Source organism: Podarcis cretensis, assembly GCF_951804945.1.
Source record: "Podarcis cretensis genome assembly, chromosome: 6".
NCBI classification, from domain to species: domain Eukaryota; kingdom Metazoa; phylum Chordata; class Lepidosauria; order Squamata; family Lacertidae; genus Podarcis; species Podarcis cretensis.
The window spans coordinates 99,951,045-99,970,649 of NC_137175.1; the positions used below are offsets into that span (position 1 = coordinate 99,951,045).

Here is a 19,605-nt window from a genome sequence, read left to right on the forward strand (position 1 = left end):
GGAACAAACAACAACAATTTTATTATTTATACCCTGCCCATCTGGTCGGGTTTCCCCAGCCACACTGGGCGGCTTACAGTAAACCAAATGCTACCTTGAAATGCCTGCTGGAGTGGTTAATTCCCAACAATGAAGTGTTTTCTGCTGGATTATTACTGCTTCTAGATTGTTGTCTGGAGAACACAGCATGCCCTCAGTTTACACAGAGTGGCTGTCTGTGGTCTACACAAATGATTGAATTCTTTTAATTTGAGAGTTTCTAAATGTTAATACTGCTTTTTATCTTCAGTGCAGTTGTCTTGGGAAAAACTATCAATCACAGCTACAGCCTCTCCTGTTTCAAAGACGCCAACTTTCTTAAAAGAAGGTGCTAGTCAGCAGTATGCATTTGTTTTTGTGCCAGGGTTAGCTTTACAAAGACTAAAATACATGTGTTTTTTATCTCCTTAATTGCAGTCGTGATGAGGTGAAGACTCAATGGGGAGTGTCTGATTTCATTAAGACATTTATAAAATTCCATGGCCATGTGTATCTGAGTAAGAACTTGGAGAAATTGAACCCTCTCCGTGAGAAATTAGAGGAGCAGTTCAAGGTTGGTTTCACAAGATGTGCCCTGCTTTTCATGCTGAATCATAGAACTATACAGTTGGCAGGAACCACGAGGATCATCAAGCCCAGCCCCCTGCAGTGCAGGAATCCTTTACCCAAAGTGGGGCTTGAACCCACAACCCAGAAATTAAGAGTCTCATGCTCCACCAACTGAGCTATCCAGCAGCTCGTGTGGGGACTGGTACTTTGTTCCCTTGCTCTGAAGGAACACAAATGCTCTTTTTATTTATTGCCCACCCCATGCTTCTTAAAAATCTGGTAAGAATGCATTGATCCATGTTCTTTTGTGACTGAAATAAGATTAATAAGGGCTTGAACCATGAGCCTTGTGGAGTGTCCCACTTATGGACACTGCCAACAGACATCTATCAGTAATAAGAAATCATAAGTGAAAGACTAATTCTTTCTTGTATTTTTTTCCTCCCATTGGCTGATTGAACTGAAATTGTACTCCTCCTCCTGATTTTGGGTCTGGCCTACTGGTTCTTTCTTCTTAGCTTTTTATTAGTGTTAAAAGTGCTTAGGGTTCTGTTTTGTTGTGGTAGTGCATGTTGCCTTGAATACCGGTTTCTTGTAGAAAGACTATTATTAAACTTCAATAACAATAATTATAAATATCAAGCACACAAGCCCAAGGGGAAAAAATGCTTTTGTATTCAAAATTGAAGTGTATGCAGGAGTACTAGGTCACCCATTGAGACTTATTCTAAGGTTTATGATGGTTGCCCCTATGCAGCTTGGAAGGCGAGTGAAGTACAGATCAAATAGGATAACAAAATGCCATTTCCACATGTTGAATTCATGGCCTAAGTGCATTAATGCAGCAGCAGTGCTTTGTCCAGCCTGGGCTAGTTACTAGGAAAAGCACTGCAATTCTACCGTACCTGCACACAGGAGAACAGTCTATATAAGTGTGACAATTACAGCAGTGATTATTCCAGCCGGAATTTGATGTCCTAGCCAGAAAGTGCACCGTGGCAATTAGTCTGGCTTGCTATCTCATGCATGCACCTCTGTTCTCCAGACCCCAGGCGAAGCTGTTAAATATGGAGCAAAGAGTTGAGCTAGATGAGCCTGACATTTCCGCATGTCCAGACCAGGGACAGAACATCTTTGGCCCTTAGGTGTTGTTGGACTCCTATCAGCCAGCATAGCGAGTAGTACCTATAGCCCAGGAGTAGCCAATGTAGTCCTGGAGTGATAAAGATTCCCTCATCCCTAGTATCATCTGTCAGCAGGAAAAAGTGGATTGCCACTTTCTCCATAAGTGTGAAACATCAGAAACTAGCAACAAGCCCATTGTTGCAACTGTTAAGGGTGTGAGTGGAAGGGAGATTCATACATTGCAAGGAATTAGGGAGCCAGGGAATAAAATAATTCCCTGCACTGCTCAGATCTATATTGCATCCGCCTGTGTTGATTACTGTCTGAAGACCACACAGAGGTAGGCACCAGGCAGCAGGTTTTGCCCTTTTTGCACAATGCTCCTCCCATAAAAGCATGTGGCAGCCATGCACTTCTCTGAGAAAAAGCAAAGAGGTGCCTCAAAAGACACCCTTAGGGCAAGGCTACACCTATAGTCAGTGTCCTTACTCACCAGCAGTCAAGCCTGTTCCTATATGCATTGCCCAATCTGAGGTGTATGTTCTTCCTTTTTTGTTACAGAGGCTGCTGTTCCAAAAAACCTTTAATTCTCAGCAGTTAGTCCACATTACCGTCATCAACCTGTTTCAGTTGCATCACTTACGAGACTTTAGCAATGAGACTGAGCAGCACAGTTACAGTCAGGATGAACAGCTCTGCTGGACACAGTTGCTGGCTCTATTCAGTAAGTACTAAAGCTGACAGATCTTGGAGCAAAACCTATCCTGTTGTGCTGCAAGGCTTTAAGGACGATTGTTACATAGTCAAGTCTGCTGGAAACTAGATATGAGATTCTAAGTTAGTTCACTTGTTGATGACTAGTCAGTTTCTCTTGAGCCACACGAGGAGGAGGAGGAGGAGGAGGAGATGCTGCGCTTGCAAGATAACTGTCCAGCCAGGTGATTCAAATAGTTATAGTTTGATGGGACAGGATGGGAAATAGTAAATTAAAAGCATCTTGTTGCTCCTAGTGATGTTAACTGTTTCTGAGCTGCTTCTGTGGTGGCTGGAATAGCATCAGCAACTCTTAATACCTCCCCCACTTCCTTAGCCTGTTAGGAAGAGAAGTAGGGTGATCACACAACCTGAAGTCTGCCCATCCCTGCCCCAGCTTAGTGGGGATCCTGAATGCAACAGTACTGGAACACCCATCACCTGTCCATAGCTCTCTTACTATCAGAGAACGCTTTAAATGTATTCATGTCCAAATTAATGTGTTATAGTCTAACTGTGTACCCATGAAATCAGCTTGTAGACTCAAGTTCTTCCCAGGTGCCACATATACTGGGTTGCACACGCATAACTCTACGACACAGCGGCAATAGCTGCTGTCCAGCTTTTGATAAATTAAAGTTTGGTTTGTAACATTATTGTTATTAGTTATTTGTACAGTGGTACCTCGGGTTACATACACTTCAGGTTACATACGCTTCAGGTTACAGACTCCGCTAACCCAGAAATAGTACCTCGGGTTAAGAACTTTGCTTCAGGATGAGAACAGAAATCGTGCTCCGGCGGCGTGGCAGCAGCAGGAGGCCCCATTAGCTAAGGTGGTGCTTCAGGTTAAGAACAGTTTCAGGTTAAGAACGGACCTCCGGAACAAATTAAGTACTTAACCCGAGGTACCACTGTATACCGTACTTCATCTGTACATCTCAGGGCGGTTCATAGCATACAAATATAAGATGCAAGATAAAAAAAAAAAAACATAATAAAAACAAGAACAAAAAACAAACAAATAACCCCTCCCCCTTTAACCTGTATGGTGTACTTGGTAAAAAGTAAATTGAAACCACATTGTACAGTGGTACCTCGGGTTAAGAACTTAATTCGTTCTGGAGGTCCGTTCTTAACCTGAGGTACCACTTTAGCTAATCGGGCCTCCCGCTGCCACCACACGATTTCTGTTCCCATCCTGAAGCAAATTTCATACCCCGAGGTACTATTTCTGGGTTAGTGGAGTCTGTAACCTGAAGCGTCTGTAACCCAAGGTACCACTGTATACTATTAGCTAGTGATTGAAAGGGCTGCAACCCACTAAATGCTATATGTCTGAAACATTTCTGCAGTCATCTTAGCCTTCTGTTGATGAGGACCTAATTTTTTGCTATCTGCTGCCTGCATATTGTCTTTTTAAAGTGTTTTTCACAGGGAAACCTAATCCAACTCTGCCCCTTGAGAACTGGGGTTGGATAAAGTAGCAAAGTGAGGTAGCATACCAAATGTATAATGCTTGCTGATCATCATGAGAGCATATATCTTTTCTTCCAGTGTCTTTTCTTGGAATCCTGTGCAAGTGTCCTCTCCAGAATGATTACCAGGAAGAGTCTTGGGGTTCCTATCCCCTTCCTGCACTTAAAGTTTCAATGGACTGGCTGAAACTTAGACCCAGCGTATTTCAGGAAGCTGTGGTTGATGAAAGACAATAGTGAGTCTTGTGTTTTCATGGGTGTTTCCCCCCGTTTGTCATTTGGATGAAATGGTGTACCAATGAAGAATTTGTGATAGAAGTTGGACATTAGAATAGGTGCTAGTATAGCAAACTGACATGAGTTTTGAACCGGAAGTCCCTGGTACAGATCTTGTCTCTGCTGTGAACATTCTCCAGTGGTCCTAGGCAAGCCACCACATTTTACTTGCAACCCTGTATCTGCAATATCTGCAAAACATTTCAGGGTGGTGGTAAGGATTACTGAGCCAAGGAATACACAGGTTTATAGTAGAAACTTATTTCCTTTGTAGGGATGTGGGTGGCGCTGTGGTTTAAAACCACAGAGCCTAGGACTTGCCGATCAGAAGGTCAGCGGTTCGAATCCCCATGACGGGGTGAGCTCCCATTGTTCAGTCCCTGCTCCTGCCAACCTAGTAGTTCAAAAGCACGTCAAAGTGCAAGTAGATAAATAGGTGCCACTCCTGCGGGAAGGTAAAAGGTGTTTCCGTGCACTGCTCTGGTTCACCAGAAGCGGCTTAGTCATGCTGGCTGCATGACCGGGAAGCTGTACGCCGGCTCTCTTGGCCAATAAAGCGAGATGAGCGCCGCAACCCCAGAGTCGGTCACGACTGGACCTAATGGTCAGGGGTCCCTTTACCTTTACCTTACTTCCTCTGTAATTGCTTCCGAGTGCTAACTGGGCCTATAACAGAAGTTGTCAGTAAGGGTGGGGATCACTGCAACCTTCAGTTCTGTGTAAGCTAACTGCTCCCTGAATCTTACCTGCTTTTCAGAAGCATCCCCACCCATGGTCTCCAGCGTCATACCCATTTGCTAGCAATGTGTTTTGGACCCAGCAGGACAGATAAATTTATCCTGTTCCAGCAGGATAAATAACCCAGTCAGTTCCAGAAGCAGGATACATTCTTCCACTTGCTTCCAAGTTTCTTCAGTACTCACTGTTTTTCTATACCTCTCTCCTAAAATATGTTATTTATTCTAGGCAGCCACTACAGTGATTACTTGCCTGAGTGATACTGTGAGTTTGACCTAGGCTGGGATAGTAGTTTTCTAAAGTGTTTTCCTGTGTCAGAATTTCCAGCCACCAATGTGGCACTTGCTCTCCCTGAATTGAGATGGTGGCTATCATATGTGTGCAGTAGTAGTTGTTTGACTTATATGCCACCTTCATTCCATGATGGCATTTGTTGTTGTTTAGTCGTTTAGTCGTGTCCGACTCTTCGTGACCCCATGGACCAGAGCACACCAGGCACTCCTGCCTTCCACTGCCTCCCTCAGTTTGGTCAGACTCATAATAGTGCCACTGTATTCTGCTCTGGTCAGACCTCACCTGGAGTACTGTGTCCAGTTCTGGGCACCACAGTTCAAGAAGGACACTGACAAACTGGAACGTGTCCAGAGGAGGGCAACCAAAATGGTCAAAGGCCTGGAAACGATGCCTTATGAGGAACGGCTAAGGGAGCTGGGCATGTCTAGCCTGGAGAAGAGGAGGTTAAGGGGTGATATGATAGCCATGTTCAAATATATAAAAGGATGTCACACAGAGGAGGGAGAAAGGTTGTTTTCTGCTGCTCCAGAGAAGCGGACACGGAGCAATGGTTCCAAACTACAAGAAAGAAGATTCCACCTAAACATTAGGAAGAACTTCCTGACAGTAAGAGCTGTTCGACAGTGGAATTTGCTGCCAAGGAGTGTGGTGGAGTCTCCTTCTTTGGAGGTCTTTAAGCAGAGGCTTGACAACCATATGTCAGGAGTGCTCTGATGGTGTTTCCTGCTTGGCAGGGGGTTGGACTTGGTGGCCCTTGTGGTCTCTTCCAACTCTATGATTCTATGTTTGTAGCTTCGAGAACACTGTCCAACCATCTCGTCCTCTGTCGTCTCCTTCTCCTTGTGCCCTCCATCTTTCCCAACATCAGGGTCTTTTCCAGGGAGTCTTCTCTTCTTATGAGGTGGCCAAAGTCTTGGAGCCTCAACTTCACGATCTGTCCTTCTAGCGAGCACTCAGGGCTGATTTCCTTAAGAATGGATACATTTGATCTTCTTGCAGTCCATGGGACTCTCAAGAGTTCACATAAGGTCCTGTATTCTTAGACTTAAAGCATGCAGTTGTTAGATGTTGTTGGCATCTGTCCGTCTCGAGAGAGAGAATGGATTGCGCCTCTGGGGGTGAAGTCAAACTGCTGTGTTTACAGCACTGAAGTGACCTCCCCAGGGAGCAAGCCTGACCCGCCTGTCTGGAGGTCCTGGGTTGCCCAGACAACAAGATCCCCCTCTCAGCCTCACAAGAAACGGAAACATCCAACTGTCTTAGGGACTCCACTCTAGATAGCCTGAAGATACCTCACAAGGCAGGATAGTTTTAGGATCAGTGTGTTCCCTCTCCTAGAGGGGCTACCTTCCCAGGTTGATGAGCCCCAACTGCCCCTTGTTAGGGTCAATAAATATGGGAAACAACTGCCCTTGTACGTAGCTCCAATGGCAATGTTATACGCTTATCTGTGAGCGCGTGCCCAATAATTAAGGTGGGCAGTTGTGATGCTTCCCCACTGGAATCGACTCTAAATATCTAGAGGCTCATCTACAGTGCCTTGTGCCAGTGTGGGAGACTTCCTGTACTTGATATATGTGCTATAATAATCATCCCCTGGTCCAGAAGTTGTTGGCAATTGTGTAGTCTTTTTGAGGATATTCTGGCTGGCTGTACTCATTCAAGGAGATGCTTATTAAATAGATACAGCTGGGGGTGGGGGCGGCGGGGCAGCAATTTGCTAAAGGCTGGGTGATGGCACCTTAATCAACACTGCTTATTCCACTATGTGGTTCTGAAACCTGACCTGAAGAGCATGCATCACTGAAAGTGACATCTTGTGGTGCACCACACTTTACGTTCTATATAAAGCACAAATTACATACTTTGTTTACATTCTGGATGTTTCCTAATAAGCTGGCTTCCTCAGTTACAGCAATTACGTTTGATTTGTTTTACTCTGAGTGTGTGTGTTTCAGCACTGGTGGTAGTACTTAATATGTACAGATGGAAGTTTAAAGGGAAATTTTGATGGCTAGATTATAATGTGTTGCAGAAGTGTATGTAGCCTTACTCAGTAGGGGAAGTTCGCCGTGACTCTTGAAGGTTGTGAGAAAAGCAGGTAAAGTAGATACAAAAGTATAAAGGGAGAGGATAGAAAATAAAACCAGGGTTTCTGCTCCTGGTTACAAGCTCATTGTCATGCTACTTCTGCTTCAGAAGTGTTAGTGGAAGCTGTAGTGCTCGTCTCTCCAGTGCTTCCCAAGACTATCCATGCTAATGCTAACAGCTAAACCTACAGTTACTCCTAAAGTACACCCTCTCCACCCCCCCTTTTTTGTAAATGTGCATAATTTTGAATCATCTAGCCTGCCATATTTCAAAATTTAGCATAGAATTGGATTTGTTCAGAAACATAATCCTGAAGCTATAGCATTTTAGACTGTATGATGGGGAGATAAGACAGGCATGGCCCTTGCTTTCCACATTCTGACCGGTTGTTAATGCTCATTTAAACACTAAAGGTAAAGGGACCCCTGACCATAGGTCCAGTCGTGACCAACTCTGGGGTTGTGGCACTCATCTCGCTTTATTGACCAAGGGAGCCGGCGTACAGCTTCCGGGTCATGTGGCCAGCATGACTAAGCCGCTTCTGGCGAACCAGAGCAGCGGCCGTTTACCTTCCCGCCAGAGCGGTACCTATTTATCTACTTGCACTTTGACATGCTTTTGAACTGCTAGGTTGGCAGAAGCTGGGACCGAGCAACGGGCGCTCACCCCGTCTCGGGGATTCAAACCGCTGACCTTCTAATCGGCAAGTCCTAGGCTCTTTGGTTTAACCCACAGTGCCATCCGCGTCCCATTTAAACACTACTTAAAGCCAATTTCTGACAAACGTTTGATTATTTTCTTTTCAAGTGCTGAACTGTTGTAGAATTTTAGTCCTTCTCTGGAGGATATTTGGTGAAATGGCCTCCCCAATTTTGCCATGTGCAAAATTTGGATGCCACTGTGCATCCAATTGTACTATTTTAATGTCATTGAAGGAAGCCCTCTGCTCCTAGCCCATCGCTTCCTTCGTCCACCAGTACAAACAGTAGAGTTTCATACATTAATTAACCTGAAATCTCTGAGTTTTCTGAGAACAACTGTTTTAGAATTTCCCATGTGTGCACACAAGTATTGGATGCCCTACCCCACTGCCATACAGTGTGGAGAATTCTGGAAGGCCTTTTCATTCAGCTTCACTCTTCATCCCGCTCTGAGGGTGCAGTACGCTTTGTAAACATGAGGTTCGGGACATGCTTTGCAAAGTTAAAGATAAAATAACAAGATTAAAAGATACAACCACGAATTTAGCCATTCCAAATCAGCATTATAAAGCAATGACCAAGCTAAAACAATCAAGAATTTTAAAAGCTTAGGAAAGTAAATGCTTGATGTCAAAATGTCATCAACATAGGTGCCAGGGCTACATAGCTAAAATATTTAGGTGTATACCTTAAAATGCAGAATGTGAATGCAGTGCATGTTTGTAGATACATGCATCATCATCATCATCATCATCATCATCATCATCATAATTTATTATTTATACCCCGCCCATCTGGCTGGGCCTCCCCAGCCACTCTGGGCGGCTTCCATAGAAACCAAAAATACAGTAAAATATCACACGTTAAAAACTTCCCTGAAGCCTTAAGATGTCTTCTGAATGTCAGGTAGTTGTTTATCGCTTTGACATCTGCTGGAAGGGCGTTCCACAGGGCGGGCGCCACTACCGAGAAGGCCCTCTGCCTGGTTCCCTGTAGCTTTCCTTCTCGCAATGAGGGAACCGCCAGAAGGCCCTCGGCGCTGGACCTCAGCGTCCGGGCAGAATGATGGGGGTGGAGATGCTCCTTCAGGTATACTGGACCGAGGTCGTTTAGGGCTTTAAAGGTCAGCACCAACACTTTGAATTTGTCGGGGAGCAATGGCAAGCAGAGGTATGTGTCTGCATAATTTGTGACATGACTAACTATGCATTACCAGTCATATTCTTAAATGAAACAAGAACAAACTCAATTGGGTTGATGCTGTCCACATCTTGCTTCCAACAGGATCTTCATTAAACCTGGCTTTTGAAACAGCTTTCAGTACTTTTTGACTGTGTAACTTGCAAGTAAACAAAGCTATAAACCTTCCAAAGTCAAATTGATATTCTACAAAAGAGATTCACAAAGCCTTCTCATTACAAGATTATGTACAGTCATGAGGTCTGGCAGCATTTACATTTCATTCAGCCCTGTAAAACAGAATTCTTCCACTTGACGCCTGCATGTAACAATCTTTGGTTGTTTTCGTTCAAGGGTTCCATGTGGTTGCCAGTGTTTGGGCATTCCATAAAATTCTACTAGTGTGTTAATGTTTAGGGCAAATAGTGAGCTGGCACAATCCAGAAAAGGAAATTTACAAAGGCTGTTCTTAGTAAGAGGAGATGTAATATGTAACAACAAGGGCACTGTGGGTATTGCAGATAAAATGTGCATTTGGAGAAGACCTGATAGACCGGAAGTGGAGGTAGCAGAGGCTGTTCAGGCACAGAGGGAAGTGTATCAAAGGAAGGAGTGGGAGAGCTGTGAAAGCAACCATTGGCATATTACACAAATTTAAAATTGCTCTTCTTGCCTTTCAGTATTTGGCCTTGGCTGATTTCCCTGCTAAATAGTTTTCAGCCTCATGAGGAAGACCTCTCCTGCCCTAATGGTAAGGTATTCAGGTTTAAATGATAATCAGGTATTCAGGTGATATGATAGCCATGTTCAAATATATAAAAGGATGTCACATAGAGGAGGGAGAAAGGTTGTTTTCTGCTGCTCCAGAGAAGCGGACACGGAGCAATGGATCCAAACTACAAGAAAGAAGATTCCACCTAAACATTAGGAAGAACTTCCTGACAGTAAGAGCTGTTTGACAGTGGAATTTGCTGCCAAGGAGTGTGGTGGAGTCTCCTTCTTTGGAGGTCTTTAAGCAGAGGCTTGACAACCATATGTCAGGAGTGCTCTGATGGTGTTTCCTGCTTGGCAGGGGGTTGGACTCGATGGCCCTTGTGGTCTTTTCCAACTCTATGATTCTACGATTCTATGAAATTACTGTGTTTGTAAACAAGACCAAGAACAGTCTCCCTAGGGAGGCTGTGAACTCCCTTTCCTTGGAGGTTTTCCAGCAGAGGTTGGATGGCCATCTGCCATGGATGCTGTCGCTGGGGTTCCTGCATTGCAGGGGTTGGAAATAGATGATCCTTGAGGCACCTTCCAACTCTACAATTCTTTGATTCTGTCTTATTTGTCCATAGCCTGATGATTGCAGCCTGATGTACACTGCTTAGACAACTATGGTTGATCAGTGTGCAAATAATTGAAATAAATATTGAAATAAATTATCAGCTTGTGGTAATGCAGAGGTAGGTTTATTCACTGGTAGCACTGGTGCTATAGAATCTGTATTGACATTCTACAGTCTTTTGAAGGTGCCCCTGATTACACACACAAATTTCTTTTTATAATAATAATAATAATAATTGATTAGAGTAAAAACAGCAACTTAGGTAGTACATTCATTTTAATGGTTGAGATTCTGCCCAACATTGAAAGCTTCATCCAACCCCAAATCTCCAATTCTTTCTTGATCTCTTTCCATAGTTTAATATAATTATATTGAAATAAAACAAAATAAAAAAATTCCTTCCAGTAGCACCTTAAAGACCAACTAAGTTAGTTCTTGGTATGAGCTTTCGTGTGCATGCACACTTCTTCAGATACACAGGTTAGTGTATTCTTGCCACCTCTTCTTGATGTCTTCTGCTTCTGTTAGTCCTTACCACTTTTGTTCTTTATTATGGTAATCTTTGCACAAAATGTTCCTTTCATATCTCTAATTTTCTTGAACAGATCTCTGGTTTTTCCCATTTTATTGTTTTCCTCTATTTCTTTGCATTGATCAGTATAAATTGCTTTAATTCCTGCTGAGAAATTATTACCTATCTCCATCGTCTCTAACACTTTGATCATAAATGACCAAGAGATATTATCAAAAGCTTTCTCAGCATCCAAGAAAAGTAAAGCTGCTTGTTTTTCATTTTTTACTTCCAGGTACTCAATTAAATTAATTACATTTCTTATGTTGTCTTTCCTTTGTCAACCTGGTAGAAAACCTTCTTGGTCGCTATAGACTGACTCACTTAAAACTTTTTTCAACTTGTTGGCTAAAATTGCAGCAAATAAACAATTTTCTTGACTTAACTCTCTTACTTGTTGTATTGCTTTGACATTTCTGTTATAGTGTGTATATTAGCAATGTTAACGGCTTTGTGTATCTTTCTTTTTATTCTTTTGTAAACTGCTTTTGGAAGCCTACTCCAGCATTAAATAGTATATAAATTAATAACTAATAACCACATTCATCTTCTACTAAACTTTAACTGAGGCCAAAATATGAGGGTACAATCCTAGCAAAGTTAAGCATTTTTATATATTCCATTTATCTGAGAATGCACTGTAAAGGGTTGCACTCAGTGTTTCTATGATTCTGTGATTCTCTTCAATAGAAATTCATGAGACTTGAAAGTGCTTGACTTTCACTGTGTTGGATCCTAATTTAATAGGGGGTTAGACCTGGTGAGGAATGCAGTCCTGTATAGTTATTCTTCTTTTTTCTCTGATTGTTCACTAGCCACCCCTCTCCCAGAAGAGTTTGAGCTGCAGGGATTCTTAGCTTTGAGACCCTCTTTCAGGTGAGTCACTGCTGGAGGTTGCAACTTTTTGTTTGTGACGGGTTACATTGATAATCTTGCTGTTTGGAAGCAAATGTGAGAAAAGGAGGAGAATTTAGGCAGTGTGATTCCATTTGTCATAGAAAGATACCTCTCTTCCAGCCCTATAGAGACTTTGGTTTGGCAATGCAGTTCCCACAATCACTTCAATAGCTGCAGGTCTCCCCTGCATGAGTGTTTGTGGGGAAGGGGGGGAGGCCGGTTAATTTCATTGTACACAGGTTGTACATTGACAATAAAGGCGTTATTATCATTAGTCTAGGAGAGGCACTATAATAGCTTGAGATATCCAAGTGTGCATTTAAATACATGCATGACAGCTTTTTATTTTGGATTATATCTTAGGAAAAATTCCAAAATCCAGTCTCGTGTATTTTCATGTTTTGATATTTATTGTTAGCATGGAAAAGACATGGAGGACAGGAACAAGGATGAAACACTGGAACTTTGATGCAACAAGAGTCTGAAAGTTAACTGAAATGTGGAGATTAACAATTGGTGGCCTTTGGGGCAGATCTGGCCCTCTCTGTTGCCAGCTCAGGCGTTGGGGGCTTTCAGACACTTCTTTGCCCTCAGAGTTTTCTAAGGGCAGGTTAGAAGCAAATATTGGGATCATGCACTCTCCCTTGCTCCTGTCGTAATAGGAGGAAGTACCAAGTGAACTTGGGGTGATTTCTATTCTGCAGTGCAGTACCAGGAATAGTCTGCGTTCAAATAAACACCAGATTTCTCTAGTTAATTGAGGGATAAGAAATACAAGGACCCAGAGTCCACTCCTGATCTGCCCTTGTGTTACCATCGCCCTCTGGGGGATGGTAACATCTGGCCAGGCCTTTACACTGCAATGCTAAGCTTACCCACCTGGAAGTAAACAGATTTAGGAATCGGGTGTAAGGGATCTTACCTATTTAAGGGAAGTGAATTGTTTTGTTTGTTTCTCTAGCGCCATCTGTATACATGATCCTTTACAAAGGACAGATTTCACAGGCCCCTACTCCAACACTTGCAATCTTAAAAGAAGAGACAAGGTTTTATATATAGCTGGAGACTTTGCCCTGTGCTGTGAAACATAGAAACATATTGTGTTGATATTTATCTGTGAAACACTGTCACAAACTACCTTTAAATAGTATTCTAACCTTCTCAGGTTGGTATACAGACTGAAAATAAATCTATCAGAAGTCTCATTTAAGCTCCACCAACTTAGTTTGGTCTTGCATACATCTCCTTGTGCCTGCCTTTCCATTTCAATCTGACTTCTATTCTTTGTTTATGGCAACAACTAGGAACTTGGATTTCTCGAAAGGCCATCAGGGGATTTCAGGAGACAAAGAAGGGCAGCACCGGCGAATACGGCAACAGCGTCTGATCTTCACAGGCAAATGGATTGCTGAGAACCAGCCAAGGTATCTGCACAGCTGCTGGCATCACCCATCACTCTTCTGTGCATCATATTCTTCTCTGCTGCTGCTTGTTGCTATTGACATGAGTTGAACATTATTGGAGCTTAAATGAAGATGTGCGGTCTGACACTATTTTTAACACAGTTTAAGGAATTTGTGGCAACATGGTAGTTACAAAAAATGTACATAATTTTAAACACATCAATTTTTAAAGGTGTGGGCAGCTTGCTTGGCACTTAATACAGTGCTGGAAATCTACATTGAATCACTACATTGAATCACTAGAACTTAAGTTATATGTTTTAATTTGAAGTCAGTAATGTAATCTGCATAACTTTCATGCACACAGAAGTGGCAGACCTGAATTAACGTTGCTGAATCAGAGTGTTACTCCATCTAGCTTGGGGTTGATAGGTCAGAGAATTGTAGGCTAGGTCCTCTCTGACCTAAGCTAGTTTCATTGTTGACTTTTTGCTATACATTTTAAATGCTTTTTCTCCAAGGTGAAAACTGACGTTTTGTGCTCTGTATTAAGTTTTTTTAAACTTGATTTAACCTCACTCATCTTTTCTCCATTTTGTGGAGGCTTAGGAAAATTAAGTTTGGGGGTGGGGTGGGAACAGTGACACAGGCTTGAGCATTAAAATTGGATGAGATTCCTTGAGTCTTCATCAATCCCCAAAATACTCCTGGCCACGCAAATAAGTCCACGAAATTATCATTTGTCTCCCCCAGTCGCTAATTTTTTATTAGCCTGTTGCATTTGAAAGGACCTGGGAACCACATTGAAGTATTGTAATGATGGGCGTCTTCCTGTTAGTTGTTGCAGAGCAGGCCAACAATGTTAGCAGTAACGGTGTGAGGAGTGGCTTCATTGCTCTGTTGCAAGTTTGAAAACTGAATTGAAGGGGTATAGTACAGTTTTCCTAATCACAAATGTTGGAACTCAACCCACATTTGAACTTGAGGTGGTAACCTGAAGGATTTAGCCAGTATTCCACCACCTCTCTCAGGTCAAAGGAGCCTCCTTGTATCAATAGGCCAAAGTGGGTGAGGTGGTCTCCCTGGCTGCTTTAAAAGCTTCCTTCTTAGGCTAACTCACTGACTAAGAGTACAAACTGCTTGCTCATCTCTCCCTTTGTGTCACCTCAGTTCACAGAAACTGTGTCTGACATCAGAAAGCTTGTATGCTTGCTTTCTATTTACCGTATTTTTCGCCCTATAGGACGCACTTTTTCCCCTCCAAAAATGAAGGGGAAATGTGTGTGCGTCCTATGGGGCGAATGCAGGCTTTCGCTGAAGCCTGCATTCAGGAGAATGCTTCAGGAGAGCCCCACCGCCAGCCCCACAAGCTCGGGGGACAGTGGGGAGGCGCAGTGCACCATCCCGCTGTCTCCCGACGTGGTTTGGAGGCTGAGGGCGGGCTTCCCCCAGCCACGCAAGCTCCCAGAGCGATGCTGAAGCTGCGCGCAGCTTCGGGATCGCTCTGGGACCCATTCTGGGGGAGGGGGAAGCTTGGGCTTCCCCCGCCCCCAGCCCTGCAAGCTCCCAGAGCGGGCTTCGCACAGCTCTCCACAAGCTGTGGGAGCCCAGTGCAACTTCGCGCTGGCCTCCAACGGCTTGCAGAGAGCTGCCTGTTCTGGGGGCTGGGGTGGGGGAAGCTCGGACTTCCACAGCCCTGTGCCTGGGGAGGGGAAAATAGTTTCCCCCCCTTTATTTCCTCCCCCCCCCCCCCAAAAAAAATTAGGTGCGTCCTATGGGCCGGTGCGTCCTATAGGGCGAAAAATACAGGAATTTCTATTTAATTTTGTGCGTGAGATGGTTGACTTGTACCTGAAGATTTAATCACTAATGTGTCAATTCCTTTTGTCTTTCTGTTAAAGGCTGATCCAATGTGAAAATGAGATTGGGAAACTTCTGTTTTTGACAGAGATCCCAGAATTGCTACTTGATGACTATAGTGAATTGAAACAGAGTCACATTCTGCAGGAAGCAGCAGAGCCACAGTTTGCAGACGGGAGCCCAGGACTTAAGTCAGTGCTGTCAACAGGTCGAAACCTGAGCAGCAGCTGTGATGCAGGAGATAAGCCAATGGTGACATTCAAAGAGAACATTAAACCTCGAGAGGTAAACAGGGAGCAAGGCCGAAGCTATCTGACTAAGGAAGTGGGTAGGGAAAGAAGGGATTATATTAAAGGAATAACAGCCAATAAAAATGATGGGAAGAAGGACAACAACAACAAGAGGAAGAATGAGATCAAGAAATGTGGCATGGAAAAGATGCAGGAAGCAGGGAAGCAGAATGTAGCCGTGCAGGTGAGAATTTTTGCCTGGTATCATCCCAGTGAAATTTGTCATGTGGTCATTTGAATTAGTTGGTCTTGCAAATCTGTGCAGGCCTCTTCATGCTATAGCAAGATCGATGACCTTTATTTGGAGATTAAACAAGGTGATTCACATGTTACACTCTCAGTGAGGATGGAAGGAAGGGTCCCTGAGCCATCATTTGGTTACCACAATTTCAGACAACCGGACCCCTTCACCTTGCTCTTCACTTCTGCCAGGGAAATAATTGCTGCCCACTTACCCTTAAAACACCGCCTCACATATTGACAGAGGGGACCAAAGGAAATAGCTGCTTTGGTTCTTTCTGAAGTTGGCTGCTCTTGTTTCATTTGGGTGGGGGGGCTAGTAAGTGCACTGCAGCTCTTTCCTTAACAGAAGCTGGGGATGGAATTAGAATGAGTCTCTTCTACATTGACTGTCTGTACTGGCAGTAGAAAGGGACGCAGGTGGCGCTGTGGGTTAAAGCCTCAGCGCCTAGGGCTTGCCGATCGAAAGGTCGGCGGTTCGAATCCCTGCGGCGGGGTGCGCTCCCGCTGCTCGGTCCCAGCGCCTGCCAACCTAGCAGTTCAAAAGCACCTCCGGGTGCAAGTAGATAAATAGGGACCGCTTACCAGCGGGAAGGTAAACGGCGTTTCCGTGTGCGGCTTTGGCTCGCCAGAGCAGCGATGTCACACTGGCCACGTGACCCGGAAGTGTCTCCGGACAGCGCTGGCCCCTGGCCTCTTAAGTGAGATGGGCGCACAACCCCAGAGTCTGTCAAGACTGGCCCGTACGGGCAGGGGTACCTTTACCTTTACCTTTACTGGCAGTAGACGCTACAGGCATAGAGAGGCTTCTGCAAGTGTGTTCCCTCATTAGGAGGGTAATTTGTGAATTGTACTATATTACAGTGGGATTTTATGTTATTCTTACTTTAACCACTGCCAACTTCTTTCATCATTCAGCATCACTGTTGATGTTCTTTGGCATTCATTGACTGATAAGGCTGATAGACATGAATTCTTTTGGTATTTGTTCTTTGGTACAAAAGAATAGCTTTAATCAGTTTTCAGTTTTAGTCCTCTATGATGCTTTGTTAATGCTGAAACTGTAGCTATTGCTGTAGCTGTAGCTGTTGAAGAGTTAGTCTTCAGCTGCCCTCTTAGTTTCCAAAAATATTTTTGACCTTTTCAACAGTAAATTGCTTCGGCACCAGTTATATTTGTTTGTATCTTTTCATCACTTTTCTGACAATTGAGGAAGTGTTTTAACTTCCATATTTAAACAGGGTTAGGTTAAGACAGTTCTTTCAGTGTCCTAGAGGAGGACAAGAGGTAGAAACTTGTCTAGTCTCATTCTCCCTGTTTTTTTTAAATGACTTGGTTATTCAAAGGAAAGCATATAGGAATTAAGGCAGCTTGTAAATGGCCTCTTGCCTGCTCACGTGAAGACTTCGTCAACTGGAAGACAATTCCTCTTTTTTCTTTCCTAATTGTGTACAATAAATTTGTGAAATAAAAGAATGATTAACAGGTGAATAAAAAATACTGTGGGCTAGTAAATTTGGGGAATTACTTGTCAGGCTGAAACTAGAATCTCTTAAATGTATTTTGAGGAGTTTTTTCCTTTCATCTCTTGTCTCAAATGCTGGCCTGTGGTCCTTTCGAGTGATTTTTTTCCTTGCACCCAGAAAAAGTGGTACTGACTCACCTAGAATCATAGAATCATAGAGTTGGAAGAGACCACAAGGGCCATCGAGTCCAACCCCCTGCCAAGCAGGAAACACCATCAGAGCACTCCTGACATATGGTTGTCAAGCCTCTGCTTAAAGACCTCCAAAGAAGGAGACTCCACCACACTCCTTGGCAGCAAATTCCACTGTCAAACAGCTCTTACTGTCAGGAAGTTCTTCCTAATGTTTAGGTGGAATCTTCTTTCTTGTAGTTTGGATCCATTGCTCCATGTCCGCTTCTCTGGAGCAGCAGAAAACAACCTTTCTCCCTCCTCTATGTGACATCCTTTTATATATTTGAACATGGCTATCATATCACCCCTTAACCTCCTCTTCTCCAGGCTAAACATACCCAGCTCCCTTAGCCGTTCCTCATAAGGCATCGTTTCCAGGCCTTTGACCATTTTGGTTGCCCTCCTCCAAACCTGCTCCTTCAGACATTTTTACAAGAAGAAGGGAAACTTGGGTGGGTCAGTACCTCCCTTTTTTCTGGGTGCACAGGGAGTAGCACCACTTGAAAGGGCTGAGTCATAGGCCAACATTTGAGGCAAGAGGTGAAAGGACCACAATCAAAGTATTGCCATAAAAGGAACACTGCAACATACCTGTGTCCTCAAGGAAATAATATTCTTAGCCAGGTACAGGACATGTAATGCAGGGAGATGTAAGTTTAGCATTAATCTTAAACCATTTAGCAATCCTTTGGTATCTGAGTATTTTATTTAATCTCTAGCTAAGAACCCTGATGATTCCTCCTTAATCTTCAAATTCTCCTGTTCAGCCACTTGATTCTGCTATTTATTGGCTAAGTGGCTTATAAAAAAGTAACATTAAGGACTTTCCCTCAGTCTCAATATAACAGATCTGTCACTTTTGAGCCTGCAGCTAATGGTGAAAGAAATGGAGTTTGTATTAATACAAGGCAGTGAGGATCAGACACTAGCTTCATTCTATGGCCCGTGCCATTTGTACTGTAGAGGCTGTGTTCAGTGCAGAAGCAGGATCATGCTCAACCCCAGAACCCACCTGTCCTGCGGGTGGGCCCGCCAGGCTTTCTTGTCTTAGATCAGCCTTTCTCAAACTTGAGTCCCCAGATGATGAGAACTACAACACCCATCATCCTTTACCACTGGACCTGCTAGCCTAGGTATGATGGGAGTTGTAGTCCAACAACATCTGGGGGCCCAAGTTTGAGAAAGCCCATATTAGATGTAACATTTATAGGTAAAGGACCCCTGGATGGTTAAGTCCAGTCGAATTTGACTATAGGATGCAGTGCTCATCTCCGCTTTCAGGCTGAGGGAGCCAGTGTTTGTCTGCAGACAGCTTTCTGGGTCATGTGGCAAGCATGATTAAACCACTGTGGCACATGGAACACCGTGACATGTGCCAAAGCACACAGAAATGCCATTTATCTTACCACTGCAGTGGTACCTATGTATCTACTCACATTGGTATGTTTTCAAACTGCTAGGTTGGCAGGAGCTGGGCCAAAGCAACAGGAGCTCATCCCATCGCGCGGACTCAAATTGCGATCTGCAAGCTCAAGAGGCTCTGTGGTTTAGACCACAGCACCACCCGTGTCCCTATTGTAACATTTATATGGAGCTTGCAGGCATAAAATCCCAACATGCATAATGTACAAAAAATTGTACCTAGCATGTAAACATCTGACATGCCTAGCAGATGTGGCAGATGAGTGCAATTCCCCCCTTAAGGTCAGCACTTCTACACCCACAGTATTGTATAAACAACCGTTCTTCAACTGGTGAGTTGAGACCCACTAGTGGATTGTGGCCTGATCCAAGGTGGTTCACAACAGAGACTCTACTATCATGCAAATGTATGGTAAAAAAGGAAATGGGTCCCCAAATGCATCTTTGAGTCAAAAGTGAGTCCTAGGTCTGAAAAGGTTGGGGATACCTAAGCCAAGCCTGATAGAAGCTTACATTCCTTGCAGAGACATGATGTTTCTAGTTAGAGATTTGTTACACTTCATTGGAAGTAGAGTAAAAAAGAAAAAAAATCCAGTGGTTGGATGAATGCTGAAAAACCTTTTCTTAAAAAAATATTGTTAATTGTTGGCTCACACTACCTTTGCATTTT

The 19,605-nt window shown here is 43.6% G+C and overlaps 1 protein-coding gene across 2 annotated transcripts in view; it reads left to right on the top strand.

The window, feature by feature from the left end:
• SMG7 (SMG7 nonsense mediated mRNA decay factor) overlaps positions 1–19,605 on the top strand; it is a 63,737-nt gene that overhangs the window by 25,772 nt on the left and 18,360 nt on the right. For both annotated transcript variants that reach the window (XM_079981176.1, XM_079981177.1), the window contains exons 8-14: positions 457–592; positions 2,275–2,437; positions 4,024–4,180; positions 9,904–9,974; positions 11,940–12,000; positions 13,326–13,445; positions 15,326–15,758. In XM_079981176.1, the coding sequence (XP_079837302.1) occupies positions 457–592; positions 2,275–2,437; positions 4,024–4,180; positions 9,904–9,974; positions 11,940–12,000; positions 13,326–13,445; positions 15,326–15,758 (1,141 nt within the window). The remainder of the gene's footprint in view (positions 1–456; positions 593–2,274; positions 2,438–4,023; positions 4,181–9,903; positions 9,975–11,939; positions 12,001–13,325; positions 13,446–15,325; positions 15,759–19,605) is intronic.